Source organism: Dendrobates tinctorius, unplaced genomic scaffold, assembly GCF_039654945.1.
Source record: "Dendrobates tinctorius isolate UK_male_01 unplaced genomic scaffold, ASM3965494v1 ptg000028l, whole genome shotgun sequence".
Taxonomy (NCBI): Eukaryota; Metazoa; Chordata; class Amphibia; order Anura; family Dendrobatidae; genus Dendrobates; species Dendrobates tinctorius.
The window spans coordinates 81,773,979-81,789,028 of NW_027361696.1; the positions used below are offsets into that span (position 1 = coordinate 81,773,979).

Here is a 15,050-nt window from a genome sequence, read left to right on the forward strand (position 1 = left end):
TCTAATAAAAAAAAGTTTCAAATATGATACAGATGAAGTTGAGATGTGGGAAATGTTATTTTTTAACAATTTATGTGACATAATTCTCTGGTTTAAAGGCATAAGAATTAAAACTTTGAAAAACACGGGTATTACATACCTGGTAATGTGTTTTTTCATGACACATGACGGCACCACGAGAGAGGGGATCCGCCCAGCGAGGACAGGAAACCTTCAAGATAAAAGGGGCGGCTCCTCTCTCCGCATCAGTTGTTTTACAGAGCACGAGAGGAACTCCGCAGGTTAGTGGACACATAAATAATACATATTTTATACTGCTAAATTTCCAACCCCAAGGGAGTGTATAATACTAACAAAACACCCAACTAATGACGTGATCAAATAGGGCGGGAATATAAGGGTGCCGTCATGTGTCATGAAAAAACACATTACCAGGTATGTAATACCCGTGTTTTTCCATTCTACATGATGGCACCACGAGAGAGTTACAGAGATTTGCATTCTCTTTAGGGGGGGATCACTGCCTGTAACACTCTTCTCCCAAATGTGAGATCAGAGGCAGCAGATAGGTCTAATCTGTAATGTCTGAAAAAGGTAGATGGAGAGGACCAAGTGGCCGCCTTACAGATTTGGTCGATGGAGACGTCAGCTCTCTCCACCCAGGACGTTGCCATGGCCCTCGTGGAGTGGGCTTTTAGGCCCTCTGGAACAGCCCTGCCTGCACTACTATATGCTAACATGATGGCATCTCTCACCCATCTAGCTATAGTCTGCTTAGAGGCTTTAAGGCCTTTTCTTGCCCCCTGGTATGAGACAAATAAGGCCCTCTGTTTTCTCCAAGGTCTTGTCATGTCTAAATACTGTAGGATACATCTCCTAACGTCTAAGCAATGAAGTCTCTCCTCCCTCTGTTTACCGGGGTTAGGACAAAAAGATGGTAGGACTATCTCCTCAGCCCTGTGGAATTTCGACACTACCTTAGGGAGGTATGCTGGGTCTAATTTTAACACAACTCTATTGTCCATGACCTGAGTGTATTGCGGGTCTGCTGATAGTGCGTGTAAGTCCCCAACCGTACGGGCCGATGTGAGTGCCACTAATAAAGCTGTCTTTAAAGTTAACACTTTATCTGATGTTGCGTTTAGTGGTTCAAATGGACTTTCTGTCAAAGATGATAGAACTAAATTTAGATCCCAGGGAGGAGGCATAGGAGACGGGACAGAGTCAGCTCTAGTACAGGCCCGGATAAATCTGGCCACCCATCTATTGTTTGCCAGGTCATAGTTGAATAAGTCTGCTAGGGCTGAAACGTGAACTTTGAGGGTGCTGACAGCTAACCCCAACTCTAAGCCCTTCTGCAGGAACTCCAGTACTGCCCCTATCAGTACTTCTCCCTCCTGTATCAGGCCTGAGGTAGATAAAAATTTTCTCCATATCCTTCCATAAATTTTTGTAGTCACTGGTTTTCTGCTACTGAGTAAGGTGGATATTAACCCCGCTGAGAAACCTTTTTTCTCTAACAGTGACCTTTCAAATTCCAGGCTGTCAAATACAGCCTGGACTTCGGAGGGCAACTGAAGGGACCCTGTGTTAGCAGGTCGTGGTCCTCTGGGAGCACCCATGGGTCCGCCACCGACATCACTCTCAGCCAGTAGAACCACGGTCTTTTCGGCCAAAAGGGAGCTATCATAATTACTCTGGCTTGGTCCTCCCTGATCTTCCTCAGAACTGCTGGAATGAGGCACACTGGAGGGAAGGCATACATGAGACCTGGTGTCCACTTTATCCTGAAGGCGTCTACTGCCAACGGCCAGTCTGCTGGACTTAGGGAGCAGAATTTTTGAACCTTCTTGTTGGTTTTTGAGGCAAAGAGATCTATGATGGGTTTCCCCCACATATGCACAATCCGTTGAAAAAATGGACTATCTTAGGCGCCATTCTCCTTGCCTCAGGTGGTTCCTGCTCAGAAAGTCTGCCTTCAGGTTGTCTACGCCTCGAATATGCAGGGCCGATGATGAAAAGAACTAGTGTTCTGCTAGATTCATGATCCTTTTTGCTATTCGCATCAGGGACCGAGAACGGGTGCCCCCCTGGTGGTTCACATATGCGACTGCTGTACGGTTGTCTGATAGGACTCTCACATGATGTCCTCTTAGGTGTGTCAACAATCCCTCCAGCGCTCTTTCGATGGCTAGTAGCTCCCACTCGTTTGAGGATAATTTCTTTCCTCCTGGAGCCAGGGATCCTGGAGCCCCCGTGTGTCTAGATGGGCTCCCCAGCCCCATGGACTGGCGTCCGTTGTGACTACTCTGGAGGCTGTGTATGTCCAGGGCACTCCTCTTGGAGAGGACTCTATCTGTAACCACCACTTGAGTGACTGGAGTACAGGGTCCGGGAGGGTGAGCTTCTGCTCTAACTGCCCCTAAAGCCTCAGGTCGTTTTGTAGAACACACCACTGAAGTTCTCTTGTGTGAAACTGTGCCCATTTTACTGCTGGTATGCGTGAAGTTAGGGACCCCAACACTGACGTGGCCCTTCTCAGAGTTTTTTTTTTTTTTTTTTAATGTTGCCATGATTAGATTTTTGATCTTCTCTTTTTTCTCCTCTGGGAGGCGACACTCCTGTACCACCGAGTCCAATGTTAGGCCCAAAAAATTTTGGATCATTGCTGGTACCAGTTTAGATTTTTTGAGGTTCAGTTGCCAACCCAGGGTCTGTAGTGTCTCCATCACTATTTTGACTTGTTCTTGACAGTGAGAGAAATTTCTTCCCACTATCAAGAAGTTGTCCAGATATGGTATCACCAGAGTGTCTTTTTCCCTGAGATGGGCTGTGACCTCTGCAATTAATTTTGTGAAGACTCGGGGAGCTATCGCTACACCAAAGGGAAGAGCCCTGTATTGAAAGTGACGCCACTGAGACCTTATCTGAACCGCCACTCTGAGATATTTGCGGTCTTGTTGCCGGATCGTGACATGATAGTAAGCATCCTTGAGATCCAGGACTGCCATGTAGCACTGAGGATAAAGGAGCTTCACCACTGACCTTATCGCTTCCATCTTGAATGATGGAACTATCAGATATTTGTTGAGGCCTTTCAAATTTATAATCGTCCTCCAGGAATTGTCTGGCTTTTTTATAAGAAATAAGGGGGAGTAAAAACCTTCCTTCTCTTTTTCCGGAATTTCTTCCAGGACCTGTTTTTCTAGAAGTGATAATACTTCTCCTTCCAGACTTTCTTGTTTTTCTTGAGATGACTGTACTGGAGTCTGCATGTATCTTCGTGGCGGCCAGTGGTGAAATCTTAATTCCAGACCCGACCCTACTATTTGTCGGATCCAGGTACTGGATGAGATCCTCTCCCAGGCTGGGAGGAAGTGAGAGAGCCTTCCCGCCACCTGAGAAGGACCGTCACTGGGAGGGTTTTTTGGTGTCTTTGGAGGGCTTGCCGAAATAGAAGCCTCTCCCACCTCTGGCTCGCTTGTCAGAATTGTTTCTGTCTCGATCCCTGTACTGCTGTCTTCTGAATTTTCGGCCCTTCTGAAAGGAGCGCCAAAAGGCCTGAAATGGCTGTTTTGGGAAATTCTTCTTTTTGTCGCCGGCTTTCTCCAACACGTCATCCAATGGCGGTCTAAACAGGAAATTTCCCTCACATGGCAGAGAGCAGAGTTTCATCTTTGCCTGAGTGTCCCCCGGCCAGCATTTGAGCATACTGCCCGGCGTCCTACATTGGTTAAGGCCGCTGACTTTGCTGCTAGCCTGGCTGAATCTCCTGAAGCCTCAGCAAGAAGGAATGCCGCTGCTCTGATGGCCAGTAATGCTTCCAGAATAGATTCCTCTCTTTGCTCTAGCTGGTCTTCCAGGTTTTCCACCCATATTTTCAGGGACCTAGCCACAAAAGTGGCCGTGATGGCGGGCCTTAGTGCCCCAGCCGAGACCTCCCAGGCCATCTTAAGACAATTGTCTGTCTTTCAGTCCAGAGGTTCTTTTAGAGAACCTAAATCCTCAAAGGGTAGGGAGGATTTCCTGGCGAGTTTTGATATCACTACATCAATTTTTGGAGCTCTATCCCAGGATGAGGATGCCTCTTCCTCAAAGGGGTACCTCCTTTTTAGGGAATTGATTATCTGGGACTTCTCTGGATTTTCCCATGCCCGTTTTATGAGTCCTTCCAGTTTTTCATTAATAGGGAAGGCTCTACGTTTTTTTTCTTTTGTAGTCCACTAAACATGAGTTCCTGAGCTGTCTTTTTTGCTCGCTCATCTACCAGCTATCCGTATCCGCTGATTGTAATGCCCTCACTGATTTGCAAACCTCTGTTTGAATTAGGGATCTCAGACTGTCAGAGAATGAGGGTGTCTCTTCCGATACGGTCTTGTTAATACAATCCTGGCACAATCTTTTATTCCAGGATGCTCCTAAGGGACTATTGCATAAAGGACATTCTTTATTTTTATTTATTTATTTATTTTTTTTTTTCCCTACTCTTCTTAGGGACCTCCTATACTCCACCCCGCCAATGTATGTAAAATAGGGGAGAGAGGAGACAAGAGAGAGAGAAAGAGAACAGACATTAGAGTGCTGGACTTTCTCGAAGTTCACTCACCACTAGGACGCTTCACAGAACGGATACCGGATCTGGAGGCTGACTGGTCTTCTCACTGTCTCCCAAAGAGACTAGGGACCCCTCCTTTTTGCGGCGACGATCCGTCCGTGTGCTGCCCGAGTGGCTCCCACTGCTGCTGCAGCGTGTCTGGCTCTTCTCCTCTGAGCGCAACCGCCTCTCCTTCGCCTCCTGGTGCAGCTGCAAGTGCTCTGGCGAAGGGCTCTCCATTTTAGGAACTGCTTAACTGCTGCTGTTTTGTGATGAGAGCAGTCACATCTAACCAAATAATGGTGTGGTGACGCCTGCCAGCACCTCCTGTATAACACTCTATTTTTTTTTTTTAAATTAATTGGTACACCTGGTTGATCCTGCACCTGCCAGCCGCTTGCACTTCCTGGTTATGCCCCCACGCCTGCGCACTATAGCTGGCCTATGCGCACACCCGGCAATCACATCCGGTGCGTGCTCTCCTCCGGTGCCCATGCTCCCTTCAGTCGTAAGCACGGCTGAAGCACGCACCAGGCGATGCGCGTTCCCCTGACCCGTGCACCCTTCACTTCCGGTGCGCGTCAGGGGTCACTTCCGGTATGCGCCTGGAATGCTTCCCGTACTTGCGGTCTGTTCTCGGTGTTCCGACGCCATGGACCTCCCGAGCAGCTCTCTTATAGTGCAGTTTGTCAGCCATACCTTGCACTGCCACCACTGTTTCAGTGTACCGTATCAGAGAGACCCGCTGTCGCCCGTCAAACCTGCCGACTGGTCTTACCGGGAGAAGCAACTGCACTACCACCACTGACAACGGGTACTGGATCGGAGAGCCCCGCTATCGCCCGTCATACCTGTAGTCCAGCCTTACCAGGTGAAGCATCTCCACTGCCACTGAAATCAGGTAATTCCTCATCAGGGCCGTTTCTGTAGTGCCTGTCTCAACAGGGAGGGTACCCACATAGCCTCCGTGGAGCTTTAATTCTGCCTTGACACCGATGTGTCTCACAGGCTGCATGGCCACTATATGTCGACAGGGAGGGAGCACGGAAAGTGGCCTCCGTGGACTTCTATGGGGCAAGTTTTGGTCATCTTGGAGGGTACACGAACCATGGTCTCCGAGGCATCATTACTTCACCCGGGCAACTGCCTCACGGGCTGTGGCCATGCACTCGCTCAGGGGGGACATAGGAATATATGGCCCCCGAGGCGACTACCGGTACCTGGTGACGGGTGTAGCAGACCAGTGCCTGCCAGTAATCACCCGACCCAGGCCCAGGCATCCTCTTCTTTCTTCCAGAATCTTCAAGAGCTTTTCATCTTGAGGGTTCCCCATCGAGGACAGGAAACCAACTGATGCGGAGAGAGGAGCCGCCCCTTTTATCTTGAAGGTTTCCTGTCCTCGCTGGGCGGATCCCCTCTCTCGTGGTGCCGTCATGTAGAATGGAAAAATACTAAATTTTTTCAAAAAATCTGATATTTTTACAACTAAGCGCAAGTCATATGGAACAAATTTTAGCACTGTCAAGAAGTACAATATATCACGAAAAAAACTTTCAGAATCACTAGGATATGTTGAAGTGTTCCAGAGTTATTAACATATAAATTGAGACTGGTCAGAAATGTAAAATTTGGACTGGTCATGACGGTGAAAACAGGCTTGTGGGTTGAAGACATTAACAACTGGAATTTTTTCTTTAAGTTTGATACAGGAAAGATATATATCTTTGTACCGTGTTAGCCAGTAGATAGAAGAATATTTAGAATTGAGAATCCTCAATGGTTGATACCTTTTAATGGCTAACTGAAAAGATGGTAACAAGTTGCAAGCTTTCGAGACTACACAGGTCTCTTCATCAGGCTAAACTAATACAAAATCTGAAGGATAACATATTTATACAAAAGACAGCACAGAAATAACCCAATAGCTAAGACAAGTGATGTGAAGTGGAATAGTCATTATGGGGGAGTGATAAGCATAAATATTGGAACAGTTCATAGATAAGCAGTGTGAAGGTTTTATTGCCCTCTGTCTGGTTCTGTGTTGTGATGACCCCAGAAGGTCTAAAGAGCAAATTCCTTAATTGATGTAAAAAGACATAAATCCAGGCAACACATTCATTCCTGCACTGAATGTTTGGAAAGTTTTCATAAATTTGTACTCTGAGATTCTTCTTTCTCTCTGAGACTTGAAGTTACCTTTTAATTGTCCAACATACCTTAAATGGGACAGTTTCCATCCAAAACACATAAAAAACTCTATTGTCTACAGCCAAGCCATCAGATACAATCGTATATGCTCCAACCCCACGGATAGAGACAAACACCTTGGTCGCCTCAGAAAAACCTTTTTGAATCAGGGCTACCATCCAAGAACAATTGAAAAACAAATTACAAGAGCCACCAGAATATCAAGGAATCACCTGCTACATTACAAAGCTAAAGAAGAAAATAACCGGGTGCCTCTAGTGGTCACATACAATCCAAATCTGGAGGTGCTAAGAGGAGCTGCACGGAAATTAAAACCTTTACTACGAAAAGATGCCCAATTACAATCCATATTTCCTGACCCCCCCACTGCTGTGTTTTACGCAGCCCCCAAATTTAAGAAGCATAATTGTCAGAAGCTCCCTGTCCTCTCCAACAGCTGCAGGAACCTTTCCTTGCAACCAGAAAAATGTAAAACCTGTCCATTTATAATGACCACGGACAAGATAAAGATCCCCAACTCACATCAGGACTACAAGATCCCAGGTACTTTCAGCTGCATCACATCTAATGTCGTGTACTTAATTATTTGTACTAAATGCCAATTGGGGGGTCTGTATGTGGGGGAGACAGGGCAAAAACTGAGAACAAGGATGAATTCTCATCGTCACACAATAAGAGAAAAAAGAATGGATCTACCTGTGGCAAAACATTTTTGTATCCCTGGCCATAGCATGATGGACATTAAATTACTTGTATTAAAAGGTAACTTGGGTAACTTCAAGTCTCAGAGAGAAAGAAGAATCTCAGAGTACAAATTTATGAAAACTTTCCAAACATTCAGTACAGGAATGAATGTGTCGCATGGATTTGTGTCTTTTTGCATCAATTAAGGAATTTGCTCTTTAGACCTTCTGGGGTCATCACAACACAGAACCAGACAGAGGGCAATAAAACCTTCACACTGCTTATCTATGAACAGCTCCAATATTTATGCTTATCACTCCCCCATAATGACTATTCCACTTCACATCACTTGTCTTAGCTATTGGGTATTTTTGTGCTGTCATTTGTATAAATATGTTATCCTTCAGATTTTGTATTAGTCTAGCCTGATGAAGAGACCTGAGTAGTCTCGAAAGCTTGCAACTTGTTACCATCTTCTCAGTTAGCCATTAAAAGGTATCAACCATTGAGGACTCTCAATTCTAAATATTCTTCTTTAAGTTTGGTATTTACTTGAAAGCATGTCTGCCCATCATGTCAAGTGATAAAAACAAAAAAAACAAAAAACAAAACATAGCTTTGTACTTTCATCTTACCTGCAATGTACAACTGTTGGCCCAATGCTCCTGTGCTGGTCAGTGTGCTCTCGCACAAGATTACGGAACTGGATGATGGATGTGGTGGACTCTGGCACCCCATGGTCAGGCCATGCAGTAAAATGGAAGTGGCGCACATATTTTATGCCTGGCTCATTATCCTGCAAAAAAATTTAATATTATATTATCATTCATAACATTTAAAGTACGTTAAAATAAAATTTTGAATAATATACATTTAAAAAAATATATGGTTTTCCACATTATTTGTTTAACCTCTTCAGGACAAGACCTATTTTGGCTTTAAAGGGAATCTGTTTGCTATGGAATCTGAGAGGAGCACGATGTGAAGTAGAGACTGATTCCAGCACTGTCACTTACTGGACTGCTTGGTGTAGTTTGGTTAAATCCCAATTTTATTTGCTTAAGATATACCAGTGCTATAAACACTGAGCTCTGTATAACCCCACCCACACTCCTGATTGGCAGCTTACTGACAGTGTACACAGAAAAATACCAATCAGGAGTGTGGGCGGGGCTTACACAGATTAGCCTGACAATCTGGCACGTGACTCCTAGTTCTGCAGTGATAATCTCCTGCGGATATAACACTGATTGTATTGAAACAGCAGCTGGTTGCTGAGCAAGTGATATGGCTTGAATCAAGGTCTCTGCCGTTATATTATGCTCAGATTATATAGAAAAAACCTGCTGACAAATTACAAACTATAGACACTTTTTTTCGTTGGATAGTGTTTATGGATGTTGCAGTTTCTGTCTATCTTATTTTTCAGATCCCTTATAATACAGGTTACAAAACTTACTCTAGCTTCAGACTTTTCTCTTATGTTAATTTTTTCCCAATATTACATGCTGGATGTGAAGTCTGCGTGTCCACGTTGCTGCTGTCTTCACTACCTCTCATGCCTCAGTGTCAGGGTCAGACTGGCCCACCGGAGAAGCAGAGGATTCTCTGGTGGGCCCAGGCACTGACACCTGCTGGCATACAGGGCCAGCAGCTGCCTAGGGTTCCCACTGCTCCAGGGGCCCCCAGCCAGTGGCGTGTCACTAATAGCAGCACACCACGCAGCTGCTATTGGGACCCCCGGTGCCAACAGATGACAGGAGACAGAAGCCGACTGCTGCTGCTAAGCCTGTCCCCTCTGCTAAAGAGAAATGAATATTCACCCCTCCCCACTCTCGCGGAGAGGGGTGAATATTAATTTCACTTTAATAGTGGGCAGTGTTAGCCGCAGGCTGCGGCTAACACTGCCCGCTATATGGGCCAGCAGGCCAGGGCCCCCCGCTCCCCCAAGGGCCCCCAGTCCACGCAGCCGCAATTCAGTCCCCAGTATGCGCCACATTCAACTGTAATGCGTCATCATGGATGCCGATACAGTAGAATCAATAATGGAGGCGTGAGCGTTAGATGACACTCCATCTCCCATCATTCCTCTTTACCTCTGACTCACGAGGTACATGACGACATCACGTCATCGCGTACCTGCTATGTGCTGGGAACATGCCAGTGAGTGCAGCTGCTGAGGAGAGGTGAGTATTGTGTTTGCACAAATATTATATATACATATATATATATATATATATATATATATATATATATATATATATATATACACACACACATCTATCAGTGAGTCCTAGTTGCATTATACCCTATGAGGGGGGTAGCATGATATCCTATGAGGAGGGAAGCATTATACCATATGAGGGGGGGCAGCATTATACCCTATGGGGGGTCTGCATTATACCTTATGAGGGGATTGCATTATATCCTATGAGGAGGCTACATTATACCCTATGGGGGGGCTGCATTATATTCAATGAGGGGGGCTACATTATATTCTATGAAGGGGCTACATTATATTCTATGAGGGGGCTACATTATATTCTATGAGGGGGCTACATTATATTCTATGAGGGGGCTACATTATATTCTATGAGGGGGCTGCCCCAACCCCTGCTACGTAATTAAGATGTGTACTAGCTTAAATTATACCCTGATATTAGTGTGTTTTACCGCACAATTGGTGGTCTTGTATTTATCTCTATGTAGCTACATAGTGGGCCCCAAGAATGATTTTCTCTGGTGGGCCCAATGTGCTCCAGTCCGATTCTGCTCAGCGCAGTCTCATTTCTGGAGTGAATTCCATCTAATATGCTTTCCTCACCATCTACAGTCTACTTTTTCTGCCATCCCTGAGACTATCCCCCCTCCCCTCCACATTCTAACTATTTACAAGATGCACCCCCCCAGGTTTTATGCTTGACATTAAGAGACGGGAGAGAGAGCCATTGGAGTTAGGAGCAGTGTTCTGTTGGACGTGTGTCAGTTTTGCAGAGCAGCCAGCTAAACGAAGAGCTTGCACACACTCGACAGCTGAAAAGTTGTAGAAAATGTTTAATTTAAAACTATTTAGAAAGTTTAAGAATTTGGCATTTTGAAAGCAAATGAAAATAATAAAATGAGTACAAAGCTGTAACCTTTTCAGTTACCTGTTAGGATAGTTGTAGGTGAAGGATTTTTATTTTGCCTGTGATTTATTCATATTTAATCACTCTTTATAGGAAGAAATGTAGAAATATCAAATTGATTTTTAATTTTTTTTTGCAGTTTAAGTTTTTCAGAACATGAAGCAAATATAATATGGGGCCCAACGTACCAGAGTAGTTTGCAACTATGACATTCAGATGGTTTTGAGATGGAGGGGGTCTCTCCAACACCAACCCTCTGCCACGATCGCAGAGTGACAATGGTCTGAGTCCTGGCCACTGATTGATGGAACAGAACTGTGAAGGCTGCAGCCCATCAGTGACCACTGTTTGATCAGCTGCATGTGTCCACATGCAGACACAGTGCTAACATTGATGGAAAAGGTCAGTCTGAGAAGGGAGTATGTGGGTTTTTTTTATTATTATTTTATTTGGGGGATTTCAGCATTTAAGGGGTTATCTAGTAGTAGACAACCCCTTTAAAAGAGAACCTGTCAGCAGGATTGTGCACAGTAACCTACAGTGTTAGGTCGGCGCCGTTATAGGGATTAAAATGATACCTGGTGATGAAATCCATCTTGTGGTTGTTGTTAATCTTTATTTGAAGTTTTTAGTTAATGATATGCTCGTGCTCCAGTGCAGCCTATGGGCGGGGCTCGGGGTGGGACAGTGGCCGGGGCTCTATGTGGTGCTCTGCTTAAGTATTCATACTGATGGCTTATGACCGGTCACTGATCCTTCACTGACCTGACACCTATTTTACATACTGAACATACTAATGTGTAATTGGAAAAATAATGTCACTTCATCAAAATGGTGCTGGAGCTTAGGCTGATAAGACAGATCAATGTGTGTGAAGGTGAACTTCTATATATTTAGGAAATTTAACATATTATCCAATGAACAGCACATACCCGTCTGATGGAGAAATCTCGTATTGTCCATTCTGACAAAATAGTTTCTGACGTAACGGTGACTGCTATGTCTCCATAAGTGCACGGGGTATAATCCAGCGGCCAGTAATGATCACATTTTACCTACAAAAGTAAAAGAAATTGAAGAAATTAATATGCATGGTTGGTAAAATATGTAAAAGCAACACAAAATTATTGTCATATAGGCGGGTAAAGTTTTGAAAAACAGTCTTCCAACCGCTAGGGTCAGCAAAGCCGGGCGCTCAAGCTGCTGTATAACTACACTTCCCAGCATGTCCAAAAGAAGTGCACCACTACGTACAGCAGGAAAAGGACAGGAATTATTCCGGTACAAAGGTTGCAGTCACATCTAGGTCCTGGTGACTTGTGATGGCATATTGTACAGTAGTCATGGCCAAAAGTGTTGGCACCATTGAAATTGCTCCAGAAATAAGTATAAGTATTTCTCCAAGATAATTATTGTAATTACACACATTTTGTTATACACAAGTTTATTTCCTTTGTGTGTATTGGAACAACACAAAAAAGAGAAAAAAGGCAAATTAGACATTATTTGACACAAAACCCCAAAAGTGGGCAGGACAAATCTCATTTACTTACGCGGCATGGCGCATTACATAAACTAATAAGGGACGTGATAGATTGTCTTTCTCTAGCTTCGGGACTTAGAACCTACCCGACCATTCTCCATACAGTTGGTCAGCATTACTATTGTGTTGACTTGATGTTCCCAAACCATCCTCCAAAAATCAGCGGTGGTATTCGGTAAAGGACCTTGGCTGGCTATGAATTCCTTGGTTGAATTATAACCCTGCAGATGAAAGTATTTTTTAAACAATTTACACAATTGATTACATCATCTTATCACATTTGGAAGCTGAAAGAAAGATGCGTTGTGGTAAAATATCCAATAACATCACAGGGAACGACCTAATCCCAAGCTGATACAAATAAGGCCTTTTTCACATTTCAGTTGAAATCCGCCAAAGATTAAAAAAACGGATGCACCGGATCCGGTTTTTGGTTGGATTCGCTGCAGCCGCCAAAGTCAAGAAATTTAAAGGAACAGCGGTCTGCAAAAGGAGAGAGAGAGAAGGAGAGAGAGAAGGAGAGAGAGAGAGAGAAGGAGAGAGAGAGAGAAGGAGAGAGAGAGAGAAGGAGAGAGAGTGAGAAGGAGAGAGAGTGAGAAGGAGAGAGAGTGAGAAGGAGAGAGAGAGAGAGAGAAGGAGAGAGAAAGAAAGAGAAGGAGAGAGGAGAGAGAGAAAGAGAGGAGAGAGAAAGAGAGAAGGAGAGAGAAAGAGAGAAAGAGAGAAGGAGAGAGAAGGAGAGAGAGAAGGAGAGAGAGAGAGAGAGAGAGAGAAGGAGAGAGAGAGAGAGAGAAGGAGAGAGGGAATTTTCGCCGCCTCCAGAATGGCGTTCAGGGTTAAAAGGCATCGCTGAGAAAATTTCTCAGCCCTGCGCAGTCAAAAAAAAGCGGTCTCCCAGTGTAAAAAAAAGTTTCATTGTCCGTCTGCTCCGCCCGGGAGCCGCTAAAATTTTAGCGGATTCGTCAAAAAATGGATGCAACGGACGACCATCAGTCAAAATCCGCCACTAATGTAAGTCTATGGGAAAAAACGGATCCACCAAAAAAGGGGCGGATCCGTTTTTTTTCTAAAAGTGGCAGATTTTGACTAATGTCAAAAAACTGAAGAGTGAAAAAGGACTAAGATGACGCCGGCTGATAACTGCAAACAGTAGGACAAATCTACCGCTGGCACTTACCGGCATATAGTTGGCATTGACATAGTCGGAAGTGGACATCCCGTTAATGACGGACAGTTTAACTCTTGAATGGTCGTCTTAAAATAAAATTCAAATTTTACAATTAGAAAGTACGATTGTAGTTGACAACTTTTTACTGTATCAACATAGATAGTTCTCAACCTCTTCTATTCTTTAAACGAGCTGTAACTTTAAATACTTTTGCTTAAAAATTTGTCCTTGGGCTCAAAGTTTTACGACCGCAAGTGGGGTTATGTTCCGGTACATAAAACCATAATGAAATCAAAACAACATCCTGTGTAGGAAAAGGTACTTCATTCACAATATGACAACAAAATCCCATATATAAATAAATATGGGAGGGCAAGAAGAGAATATTAGAGATAAAATTATTAATTGTATTCAATTATATTAAAAACATATATAAAAAAGCAAACGCAGAAATCCCTTTAGGGCACGCCGGGCAAAAGGTGAGGGACAAGGAGGATGTCACATAACGATTAGAGTGGATAACTCAAGTGGGTAAATATATATATAGATCCACCCCAAAGATCCTCACACCGTGGTGACAGTTATACAGGAAAATAAACTAGTAACCAAGCAGGAGAATAATATGGTGTGTTGGATGCCTCTTAATATCATGAATAAGGGCTGGCTGAGTCCAAAAAGAGATGCTAATAATAGGCACAGCGTGTCCTACTGTAAATCTGGCGCTGAAAGAATGTAAATTAACTGTATGAAGTAAATCGGCCATGGAAAATGTGTTCTAGGTGTCCCCTCATCCCGACGCGCATTTTGCCACCAGCTTCTTCACAATAGCCAAGTTTTTTGATTAGTCTTGAGTCATATTTTTTTATAACCTCCCCGTTTTTCAGACAATGCTTCTTCTATATACGTTTTCCTCTCCATGAGTGTATCTGGACACAAGGACTCAGTCTAAGGCTCGTTTTACACTTACCAGGTTTTTTGTGGCCTGTTATTGCGGGCCATATCGCCACAATCTTCACGGTCTGCCAAAACTTGCAGATCGCCGTTTTTCAGGTTTCCAATACTACGGAAGAAACCGAAAAGCGACAGTGCACCGCAAAAACAATTTCCGTTGTTTCTGCGGCCCAATTGATTTTCAATGGGTGCCATGTCCGTAAGCCGTGAAAAAGATCTTTTTTTTTTTCACGGCCGCAAATACAGCCCTCACGGCCATACGGCACTCCAACTAATTTTTGCGGGCCGATTTTGTGGCCACAAAAACGTCCAGCAAAAACACGGTTAGTGTAAAAGAAGCCTTAAAGTTCATTTACACCTACCGACCACAGCCACTAAAGGCAGCCTATTGGCTACATTCAAGCTGATTGGCAATCATTAAAGGGAATCGGTCACCCCATTTTTTGACTATCAGCTGCCGGCACCGACATCAGGGGCTTATCTACATCATTCTGTAATGCTGTTGCGATCTGGCGCCTCCCATATTCTAACGGTGACGTCCTCTTCTTTGCTGCCTGTCGTGGCTCTGGCGCAGGCGCACTGCTCTGCCCTGTTGAATACCCCCAGGCGCCTGCACACTCTCCAGGCGCCTGCGCACTGCAGGACTCTGCTCTGCCCTCAACAGGGCAGAGCAGCGCGCCTGCGCCGGAGTGGCGACAGACAGCAAAGAAGAGGACGTCACCGTTAGAAGATGGGAGGCGCCGGACAGCGACACCCATCGGACCAAAACCGGACCCA

General features: G+C 44.5%; 1 protein-coding gene across 3 annotated transcripts in view; it reads right to left on the reverse strand.

Annotated features, from left to right (window-relative positions):
- The window catches only part of PTPRH (protein tyrosine phosphatase receptor type H), a 307,023-nt gene that overhangs the window by 10,743 nt on the left and 281,230 nt on the right, over nt 1–15,050 (reverse strand). For all 3 annotated transcript variants that reach the window (XM_073571084.1, XM_073571082.1, XM_073571083.1), the window contains 4 exons: nt 13,332–13,408; nt 12,244–12,378; nt 11,547–11,669; nt 8,122–8,282 (listed from right to left, as the gene is read on the reverse strand). In XM_073571084.1, coding sequence (XP_073427185.1) covers nt 8,122–8,282; nt 11,547–11,669; nt 12,244–12,378; nt 13,332–13,408 — 496 coding nt within the window. The remainder of the gene's footprint in view (nt 1–8,121; nt 8,283–11,546; nt 11,670–12,243; nt 12,379–13,331; nt 13,409–15,050) is intronic.